This window comes from Arvicola amphibius, chromosome 8, assembly GCF_903992535.2.
Source record: "Arvicola amphibius chromosome 8, mArvAmp1.2, whole genome shotgun sequence".
Classification (NCBI taxonomy): Eukaryota; Metazoa; Chordata; class Mammalia; order Rodentia; family Cricetidae; genus Arvicola; species Arvicola amphibius.
The window spans coordinates 32,443,111-32,454,596 of record NC_052054.1 but is presented as its reverse complement, the minus strand read 5'-3'; the positions used below and the strand labels follow the sequence as shown (position 1 = coordinate 32,454,596).

General features: G+C 44.8%; 1 protein-coding gene across 1 annotated transcript; it reads right to left on the bottom strand.

Annotated features, from left to right (window-relative positions):
- Positions 1-2,977: 2,977 nt before the first annotated feature.
- On the bottom strand, positions 2,978-6,121 carry Ccn2 (cellular communication network factor 2). Its single transcript, XM_038339430.1, has 5 exons — positions 5,861-6,121; positions 5,554-5,773; positions 5,048-5,299; positions 4,702-4,913; positions 2,978-4,328 (listed from the first exon to the last, which is right to left on the bottom strand). Exons 1-5 carry the CDS (start codon positions 5,915-5,917, stop codon positions 4,032-4,034), a joined length of 1,038 nt encoding a protein of 345 aa, XP_038195358.1. The 5' UTR covers positions 5,918-6,121; the 3' UTR covers positions 2,978-4,031.
- Positions 6,122-11,486: the final 5,365 nt, after the last annotated feature.

Below are 11,486 nucleotides of genomic sequence, written 5' to 3'. Positions count from 1 at the left end.
GAATCATAAAGGCAGTGCCATAATGAGTTTCAATTGTCAAATTGGTATGCCAGGAAGGGGAACCTTAACTGAGGAATGCCCTCCATTGGATTGGCCTGTGAACATATTAGTACGAGTTTTCTCGATGACTAATTGATATAGTAGGGCACTGATACTATGGGTGGTACCATTCCAGGGCGGTGGGTCTGGGTTGTATAGGAATGGTAAATGAGCAAGCCCAAGAATGCAAGCCAAGTAAACAATGTTCCACCATGGTCTCTGTTTAAGTGCCCACCTCCAGGTATCTGCTTTGAACTCGTTAGTTGGCTTCCCTTGATGATGGACCAGATACTGTAACCTGAAATAAACCCTTGTTTGTGGTCAGTGTTTTTATCATAGTAACAGAAAGAGAACTAGAACAACAAGCCTCTGGGTCTGGTTGAGAGACATTTTCTCTATCAGGTTAATTGAGACGCTAAGATCCACCTCAGTTGTGTGGCCATCCCCTTGCATCCAATGTGGTCCAGCCCTCGAGTGAATAAAAACAAGAATGCTAGCTGAACACTTGAGCATTTCTATCTGTCTGCTCATTGACTGAGGATGCACTCTGACAAGGTACCTCAAGCTCTTACCATTCTGACTTCCCCTCCATGACAGACTGCGTGTCATTTTATCTTTGGCACCGTGGCTGCACCTTAATCTACTGCTACCTCTGCCAGTGATTGCAATGCTGCAGTTAAGAGCCTGTTTCTCTAGCAGCAGCCTGCCAGGCAGAAGCCTGCTGAAAATTCTGCTTCCACAGGCAGCAGCCCTGTTGTTGCCACTAAAAGTCTCTTTAACTAAATCTCCATCATTCTAATGAGATTAAGACTTGAGATTCAAAGGCTGGGGTGAAAACCTGTGAGCTCAGGCTGAGTAGCAAGGAGCTGACTTTCTCTACTTTCTGATGAGCATGGTTGACTGGTGTTTCTGCTTCACTAAATGAGAAAAACCAAACTCCACCCAGGACAAACAAGCGGGCCCTTGCTCCAACACCCTATTACTTCGGGTGCCTCACTATCTCTCTTCTCTAGCTCTATGATTGCTTTCTCTCCATTAGTTGCTAAGGCAGCCTTCTGGCCCAAGGTTAATTTTATTTAATTAATGCAAATGCAAATGCAAATTTGAGGTTCACAGCATGATCCAATAGCCCCAACACCTGTGTCCTTCAACTGTGTCCCAAATTAAGCCCTCCCTTCCTTCAGTGGCTTTTGCTAGGGATCTTGTCACAGCAGCAGAACAAGCCCTTAAAACACTTAGTCTCCCAAGTAGCTGGGATCACAGGCCTCTGCCACTTGGCCCAGCTTCCTATTTTTATCTCAGTCTTCTTTCTGTTGCCCTGACAGGCTCTATTTTGATTCCATTTTTAAGTGTGTGCGTTTTGTCTTGGAAAGCAGCCCTGACTGTAAGTTGTATTGGAGCCACCCAACCCCCAACCCCCACCCAAGTCAGCCCTGTTTTCAAACCAACCAGCTGTAGTTCTAGCCAGCACTTGCTGGTTCCTTGGGAGCTCTCTTGTTCTCAAAACATCACATGTCCCCTTGTTCTTTTTCTTTTTTCCCATGCCTGCTGACACAGCGCAGGCCTTTGGGTGGTTGGTGATTTGTCTTCATTCCTATCTTGGGGTCAAGGGGTGTCTTGTCTCCTAATTTTATTACATGCTGCTCATGGGAGTTTGGTTATGCAATTTACTTACTGTTTCTGTGTGCAGATTTGGAAATCCTTTCATCCACTACAGCTTCAGGTTTCTCCAGAATTCTCTGATTCCCTTCAGAAATTAGGCTGTTTTACCATGGCTCTTCATCTTTGCAGCTGGGCATCCATTGATGAAAAGGAAATGGGAGCCAGCAATGTACTGTTTATGCCCACTTGGGTAATGGCTGCTACTGCAAGCTTTGCCTGTACCTATGAGGGCACGCTCTAAAGCCCAGTGTTGCGACCAGAAGTCCTGTTCTCAAGGGAAGTTTTTCATTTGGTTTGTGGTGTGGGCACTGTTTGTAGCATGTCTCTACCTCCGGGTGCAATTTTTGTCTCCCAGAGTGACTACAAGATTTCTAACTACTGCAGGACAGGTTAGTCTGTCTGCAATGTTTTTTTTTTTTTTTTTTTTTTTTTTTTTTTTTTTTCCTCACTGAAATCTACAGCTATCCTCATCTTGGAAAAGAAAACAGGTTTTTAATCGCCTTTAGAGTGTTTGTGGGTCTCTCCTTTTTACTGTTGAGCAGAAGACACGTATGTCCAGGCTCATTTCTATATCAGGGTTCTTGATAGTAAGCCACATTGGTAATTGGGATATGTTGATTATAAGGTCTGATACAGCCAAACACGTGGGACAATAGTGTGGAATCATTTTACAATGAAAACCATTCCTACTAATGTTAATGAATGGAAAATTGTCTTATCCTGTCCTTTAGAGTTGTCATAAGCTATCATGGCAATAGGAAAACATAATTGTGCACAGTAAAACATGGATTTCATTTTAATGTTCATGTTATTCTATACTTTCTATTTAAACAGGGATAGCATCAAGTTCAGAAACAGCTGTAGCTGAACACACACGATAATATTTTAAATATTTTATCCATGCAAGGCACAGACTAATTTGTGATGTGCAAGATTAGAAATTATCTCCAAAGTCCAGAGGTCCTGGTGTAAAGGGGACTGGGTGGAATATCACAGGGGTCAGTGGAGTCTAGAGTCATCAACATAGAACTGAATTTAAAGTGCCCCTTATGCAACTACATATGCCTGTGTATTCAACATGATGTGCGTATCTGTAATTCTATGACACTTCGTTCAGGGCAAAGGATGCTTATGCAAGATTCTATTGATTGCTGTTATTCATATATCCCAAAGGTATTTGTAAACTCCTAAGTGAGTTACCTTAAGATAAATCGGAACTTCCCATTTCCATTCAGAAAAACTCAAGAAATGCTTATAAGAAAGAACAGTCAAGCCCTTCATATAAAAAATATATACTTTATTTTCAACTAGAAAGGTGCAAACATGTAACTTTTGGTCACACTCTCAACAAATAAACTGCCCAAAAAACAGTCATAGTCAAAGCTGAAGCAAACACTTCCACATGGGAATCTGACCAGCTCCCCCGAGCCAGCCACTTCTTAATAATGGCCATTTGTTCACGGACAGTGAGGTTACCACATTTCCCACAGAAATCTGACCTGCGAGGTGTTGCTTCACCGTCAGCAAACCTCCATTACTCAGGCTGCCATTTCCACTTCAGTATCTCCTTGGTTTTGAATCGCAGACAATCTTTATGTCTTAACTATGGTGTTCAGAATTTGAGGCTATCAGTTTAAAATACCAAAAGCATTTAAAACAAAAATAGGCACAGACAATTTTAAATTAACTTAGATAACTGTACAAATATATATATATATATCCACAATATTTACAATATCCATAAAAAAATCTGGCTTGTTACAGGCAAATTCACTTGCCACAAGCTGTCCAGTCTAATAGACAAGATTCCGACTCCTGACCACCGTCATTCGAATCAGAATGTCAGAGCTGAATCTGCTGTTATCAGTTAAAGAACAGCTGGACTCAGCCTCCACTAGGAGGAGGATACACTGCCCAGCTGTTGCTAGAGCAGGTCCGTCTGCAAGCATGCTATAATTTTCCTCCCCAATTACACTCCAAACAGCAGGCACATTGCTGCTTTTAAGATGACCTCGGATAGCACCAGCCTTTCTCCTGGTGTCTCCACTGTTCCCGGAGACACACCTCAGTATACATACATTCTGGCGCTGTGTGCTAATGAAGTCCAACTGTCAAGTCTAAACTGTCTTCAAACCAGTGTCTGAGATTGGCAGACTATTTGTATGACAATGGCATAACGTTCTCACTTTGGTGGGAAGTTTTCTCCCCCAGCAGTTAGAAACACAGATTTAAATTAATGTGCTACTGTAATGGTTTTTTTTTACAGAAAAATGAGATGTAACTCAGTTCAAGTTATAGTCTAACAAGTCCATGTCCCTTACTCCCTGGCTTTATGCCATGTCTCCATACATCTTCCTATAGTACAGGGACTCAAAGATGTCGTTGTCCCCAGGACAGTTGTAATGGCAGGCACAGGTCTTGATGAACATCATGTTCTTTTTCATGATCTCGCCATCGGGACATTTGAATTCCACGGGCAGGGTGGTGGTTCTGTGCGGTGTGCAGCATCGGCCATCCGTGCACACCCCACAGAACTTAGCCCGGTAGGTCTTCACACTGCTGCAGCCGGAAAGTTCGAACTTGACAGGCTTGGAGATTTTAGGGGTACGGATGCACTTTTTGCCCTTCTAAGGAAGACAAGAAGAGAAACAGCAATTACTACAAGGGGAGTGGCCCTTCCTCAGCCCTCTGTAGTCCAGCCCTATGTCATCTGACTTGTGTTTATATTCCGAGTGGAGAGACTGGGAGTTTCATTTGCCAGTTTTCCAAAAATAGCCATAGCCTCTTTTGGAGTGTCTTGAATTAGCTAACACCGTGGAGAATTTTGTAGTGGAGAACCAGTGGCTGCTCTTACACAATCTCTCATTCCAGCCAGACAGCTCCATGGTTAGATATTTTTGGAGATAACAGGCCTATAATTACAAGGGAGTCGAGACACCTAACTTTGCTTCTCTTCATTATCATTCCGGGAAAATGAAGGACTGAGGACAGAATATGTACCTTAATGTTCTCTTCCAGATCAGCTTCACAAGGCCTGACCATACAGAGGCGACTCTGCTTCTCAAGTCTGCAGAAGGCATTGTCGTTGGTAACCCTGGTGGAGATACCCATCCCACAGGTCTTGGAACAGGCACTCCATTCTGTGGTCTGGACCAGGCAGTTGGCTCTCATCATAGTTGGGTCTGGGCCAAATGTGTCTTCCAGTCGGTAGGCTGTGAGAGCAGGACACATAAACACAAGGTAAAACACCCAGATAGGACAATTTTCTCCTTCTCTTGGTGAACTTGGGCCTGGGCCCTGAGGTAGGGGAGAATGAATAACAGAAACTTAGAAGACGAGAACTCACCAGCCAGGGCAGGGCCAACCACGGTGCGATCCTTGGGCTCATCACACACCCATTCCTCACAGCATTTCCCGGGCAGCTTAACCCTTCTCGGGAAGGGGCAGTCAGGGCTGGGCAGACGGACGTCCATGCTGCACAGGGGCACGCAGCCCACAGCCCCGTCCAGGCAAGTGCATTGATATTTGCAGCTGCTTTGGAAGGACTCACCGCTGCGGTACACGGACCCGCCGAAGACACAGGGTGCACCATCTTTGGCTGCAGGAAAGCAAGAGAAAGATGTAGATGTCAGAGGGTCCCAGAGATCAGAACAGCTGTGACACTGTGCCTGTCAAGGCAGTGAGTTAGGGTCAGGACTGAAGTGAGCAGACTGGAAGCAGCTGCAGACAAGGACTTAGGTGAGCAATTCCCTTTCTAGAAGGAATCATGGTGGGCTTGACAGAAGTGGTGGTTCAACACCAAACTGGGGCTCTCTCTTGCTAGGGGCTGAGATTGGGGGCTGCGGGTCTTACCGGTGCACACGCCGATCTTGCGGTTGGCGGGAGAGCCGAAGTCGCAGTAGAGGCCCTTGTGTGGGTCGCAGGGGTCACGCTCCGTGCACAGCTCTCCCAGCTGCTTGGCGCAGACGCGGCAGCAACCGCAGCCGTCCAGCACCAGGCTCACACCAGCCGGGCAGCGCGGCGCCGGCTCGGTACACTGGCACTGCGCACCGCAGTCCTGGCCGGTAGTGGGCTGCGGAGAGGAAGAGGAGAGCGGTCAGTCTGCGATCGCAGCTCGCTCGGCCCTCCCTTCGTCCTTTCCATCATTCTAGAAGCTTACCCGACTGCAGAGGGCGAGGAGGAGCACCAAAGCGAGGCTGACGGGACTCGCGATCATGGTCGGGGCGCGGCGGGAGGACGCACAGCAGCGGGGCTCAGAGGCGACGAGGGGCGCGGCCGGAGCCTGGACACGGACTCTGGGCGGAGGTTGATGTCTGGAAGCTCCAGGCGGTGGCGTCTGGGACTGTCGGCTGGGACGGCTGCAGTCTGGAGGAGGTCGGTCTCCTGGGGTCGGAGCTGGAGTGGCTCTGGCTGTCTCTTCTTGGAGGGAAGAGTTGTGTGAGGCTGGGCGGGCGGCGCTGGCTTTTATACTCTCCCAAGAGGCCGGCTCGCCAAAGAACTGAATGAAGTCCTACACAAACAGGGACATTCCTTGCATTCCTCCCCACCTTCCTGCCTCATCAACTCACACCGGATTGATCCTGACCCCTTGACACTCCGCATTCCTCCGTCTGAAAAAGCTGGCACACTTCAGCTCACTAGAAAAAAAAAAGGGGCGCTGTGTTTCCAGCACAACACCAAATAGATTTTTTTCCCCACCGTGTCCTCCTTGTACCCCTCGTGATAATATCATTTAAAAATACATGGACAATGATTATTTCTCCTATTTCTTCTTTTTACAAAATCGCCTTGCCAGTTTTATCTACTGACAAAAAAAAAAAAAAAAAAAAAAAAAAAAAAAAAAAAAAAAAAAAAAAAAAACCCTCTCAGAACTGAGGTAGTTGAAGAGCCACTAAGAGAAAAATCCAAAATTATTTCCTTTTCATTATTTTTGCATTTTTTTCTTTAAAGGGGCTCTAGTCTCTTGGGGTTCTACTGAGAGTAGAGGGATGCTTATAGCCATATGAAAGCCCCCTCCCCACCCCGAATTTCAAGATGTGTCTGTGCAAAAGTAAATTCTATGTTTGAAATATAGGCATTTGATCTTTGGTCACTCGAGATAACGGTTTTAGTGACTGACAGCCAGGCTGGGGGGGGTGTTGGGGGGGAGGAGAGAGAGGAAGAGAAGGAGAGAGAGAGAGAGAGAGAGAGAGAGAGAGAGAGAGAGGACAAAACCAGGGTTTTGATTAAGAATGGAGGTTCCTGGGGAAGAATTTCAGCCCTCTTTGTAGTTGTAGGGACCTTATTTTGGAGGTTCAGGGAGGGAAGGAGAATGACTGAAAATCATTAGTAGGTCTATATGACTTCAGAGCAAGCGGCTATGTGTTGGGTAGGTAGGTATCAGGATGGGACACGGGCTGAGAGAACCAGGAGGGAGACTGATCGGTTCAGTTGGGACATTTTAAACACTGCTGTCCTGAGGTTCATCCTTGGATTTTACTTACACTAAACCCCATAATCTGACAATGCTGATGGTTGTTTGGAAGTAAAACATTTGTTGACATAACAAAACGACAAGCAGTTGGTTTGTGTCTAGTTATAACCTGTCCATAAGCTACAAGTGTCAGTGCTTAGTATATTTTTAGTGACTCCCCCAAGGGTCTATGAATAGTGATGGACCTCCTACTACCCAAGCAGCTTGCAGTCCAGGGGAGGGAGGTAAAGTCCAGGAAAGAATACGTTTATTCCCCGTTTGTGTGTTGATGTTAAATTTAAACAATGTGCCTCAGCTTGTCTCCATTTCTTAACATTGCTGTTTAGCTACAGTAGGGACCCCTTTTGTAAAATACTGTGTGGTCATTTAGGACCTGTGTTATTTATTGGCTTCTTTTGAGAATAACTTCAATAATTCCCATTTTATATAGAGAGATTCTGGGACCATGACACTCTTTTCCCTAATGCCACATCATTTACCACGGCTTATACCCGAGGATGACTTCCTCTCATTGCTGATGCTTCTGAATGAAGTTTAAGGTAAGTATACCTTCACGGAGTACCTTCAGAAACCCTGTCTAGATTTACAGCGTGAAAATAGTCTGTTTAATTTGGTCATGTTGATTTCTTTAATTTTTTTAATTTTCAATTACTCCATGGACAAATAGCGCAGGGATGAGGGATAACCACTTCAACCTTGGCAATGACCCCATCATCTGCACCCAATTACCTCGTTAAGCCAGCCACAGGCTGTGTGGAGCAGTTGCATGTCAACAGTGAAGAGTGAGAAGTGGCTGGAAGTGTGAGCGGCCTCTGAAGTGCAGGAAGAATTTTCATCGTTGTTAGTGAGTGTTCTTTCCAAACATTCCTCAAAGAGAAGAGGCCTGAGAGTTCCTATTTAAAGAAAGAACATTCCAAGTGATGAGAATAGCCACATGTAATATTAAAGGCAGCCTGGCCCCTAACTTGCTTTCCTCATTGATGATTTTTGAAAAGCCCCAAATATGTGGGAAGCCACAATGAAGTCTTTCAAGTGTTCACCTGCCAATCATTATCTGTGCCACCAATGGTCAGAATGGTGGGATGGGTGAGGAAGAGACAGGATTGAAGGGCAAGTACCATCTAAGGTGGGATGTGGACTCTGAGGTGAGCTTTCTGGCTTGCTATGTGATGCGGGGCAGGGGGGAAGGGTAGGGCAGGAGAGAAGTGGAGCAGTCTTGGAAACCACAAGAGCATCGGAAAGCTCTTTCTGCAGGCAGGGAACAGGCTCAGTCCTAGGGGTAAGTGGCTGGGCTTTTCATAATTGAGGAACTTTGGTTATGTTCTTAAAACTGCCATTCACAAATCTCAGGAAAGTCACAAGGAGGAGCTCAACTCCAAGCTGTCATTTATAAAATAAAGATAAGAAATTTCAGATTCACAGCTTTCAGTGAGGATAAATTATGCTAAAATTCTCACAAAACAGATACTTCATGTTTCTGTTTTTCTTGTTTGTTTGTTTTGGTTTTTCGAGACAGGGTTTCTCTGTGTAGTTTTGGAGCTTTTTAATCTCATTTTTTTAATCTCTTTATTCTTCCTTCATCTTTCCCTCTCTTTCTCCACCTCTCCCCCTTTGTTCTTCTTTCCTGCTGTTAAGAGTACATTACCACTTTGTACTGCTGTTAAAATATATCAGCATTATAACTTGTGGTTTTGCCATAAAATTCACACCTCAAATTCTCAGTAAATCCACGATGAGTTCCAAATGAATGGTTTTAATATTAACTAGGAGAAGCTACCTTGTTAAAATGTACAGTCCATATAAAAATCTCAGTTTATTTGGAATGTCGTTTGAAGCTTTCTGATAAAAACACTAGAAGAGATGAAACCAATAGACTATTTCTACAAAAATCATGCAGAGAAGAGGGGGAGGAAGAAAGAGGGAGGAGGGGTGGTGGCAGCAGAGGACATCCAAGACATTCATAGACTGGAAAGTATGTTTTTATTATGATACAGGTCATTAAGTGCCAGGAAATCCAGAAGGAAAGGCTGACACTCCAGCCTCAGTCCATGCCATGGCACCTGAACCCTTACGCTATTATAAATGACTCAGCAAATGTTTGTGTGCACCTGGGCGGTAAAGTGGAAATAGTGGCTTCTTACAGCTTCATCCAGCTCTGCCCTATCCCAAACCTTTTGATTGACAGCAGGTCAGAAATGGGAGAGAAAAATCCTTGAAATGGCACGTAGAATAAAGACATTTATTTGAACTTGTGAGCAGGGGTTTAGTTAGTAAATGACTTTAAGGGAGCATTTTTACCCAGACCCCCCAAGTAGATGAGGAATTCACAAAGGTGGCCACAGAAAGTACATGTAGATATAATGGGGCATCCTCTATGCAGGGCTTTTGGTTGAGTCTTGTGTGACATTTGACTGTGCTTGTATTATGTTCCTTCCTGTATGTTTTCTGTTGCTTCCCCTCCTCCCCTCCCACAGAAACGTTACTTGATCAGTTTGATCAGGTAGGAGAGAGAGAGAGAGAGAGAGAGAGAGAGAGAGAGAGAGAGAGAGAGAGAATCCAGCAGGACTACAGCAAAGTGGCCAGACTTAGAGTGTTTGTGTACTTAAAGAAGGAATCTTGCACATTTTCAGTTTTCAGTTGTAGACATTTTCTTATAAGAGCAAGCAGAAGTCAGTGCCAGCCCTCAAAGAGGAAATCAAAAGTCTCAGTGTGACTCAAAGCCAAAACCCATACGCAATGCATACACTGAGCTGTCAAGCTTGTAGGAAGTCTGTCCCTAGCTGTATAAGGGCATCTGGACACTCTGATGATTTTTTAATAGGTTGGGTAGGGAATGGGTTTCCCAGTGTTTCTGGCATGTCCTAGGTTCAGTCATGTCGTTGAATTCCACCAATCCTCGCCCTAAAAAAGAACAAAACCAAAAAACCAAACCAACCAAACAAAAACCAAAACATGGGGCAGGGAGCATGCCAGAGTCTTTTTGAAAAATAGCAATAAATCTTATTCTAAAACTCCCAGGAACCCTAGCTGGGTTTCCATGACCTTCTTCTATTTGCTTCAGTTGAAGTTAAGGAGAGTGCCCTCAGCTCCCCCCCCCCCCCCCCCCAGCCCAGTCCTCCTCCCCTGGGAGTCACAAGTGGAAGGAAACATGGATGTTTGCTATGAAAATTACATTCACTGCCTTCCTGCTTCTCCCTCTTTTATAATGAATTCTCTAACTTAGGATATTTTCAGAATCCGAGGTTCTGGTCAGAAGGCAATGGCTCTGTGTGGTTTGTTTTGCGTTTGCCTGTTCATTTCCTTGCTTGTACCCAGAGCTGTGGGGCGAGGTGGAAGGAGAAGATGGTTTGTGCTTTAATGAGATGCTTCCCACACCGTACCATTTGTCTCCCTTGTTGGTTTTACTGGACTTGTGTGTTAGCTGACTCAGAAGCCTGTCCTCGTTCTAGGCCTCGGCTAACAGGTGGTGGCGCTAGAGGGCACAGTGTCGCCGGGACCCAGCTTTCTCAGGTGGTGAACTCAATGTGTTTATAACTGAGAATTTGGGAGCATTCCCCACCCTTTTCTCATCAAACTGAGCGCAATAAAAAAAAATGTGACATGTAAATTTTAAAAGGGAGATGCTCACTTATTAAATGGTGTAGTTTGGAGGGGCTAATCAATAGATGTAGGAGGAGAGAACTGAGATAGACTCTATCCATGCCAAGGAACAGGAGTGAATGAGAGGGTAAAAAGAACTACTATGAATTATACACAAACATATCCGAGATTTTCGGTGGAGCGTGGGATAAATTTAGACAGAACCCCATTAGCCAAAACTTGGAAATGTGCTTCCATCTCAGCTTGCTGCCCCCTCCCCCTCATTTTGCAATGCCAGGGGCCCTTAGACTTAGGCTTGAAAATCATCAGAGAGAAACTAGAGGAAAGAGCGAGGAGGCTGAAGGGATGAGTTTCATTCACACCTGATGTTTACCAGCCCTGGAACTATTCCCTTGTGTGTGAAGGCCTGTGTTAAAATACCAGCACGTTAAATAAGGCTTTGAGAGAAGGTATATCATCTCAGAACCAAAGCTATTACCATATGTAAAGAGGAAAATCATATTCTGCTTAAACACTTGGCATATCAGATTCTAAGTAACTGAAGTAATGCCCCGTGCTAGGCTGCAGCTGATATTCAAACACACGCAGATTTTATTCAATCAATTTAACTAGAACACTCCGTAAAGATCTGGGTGCCTGGAACCGTTACCACACATTTACAAAAAAAAAAAAAAAAAAAAAAAAAACCCTTTACTTATGGCGACAGTTCAGT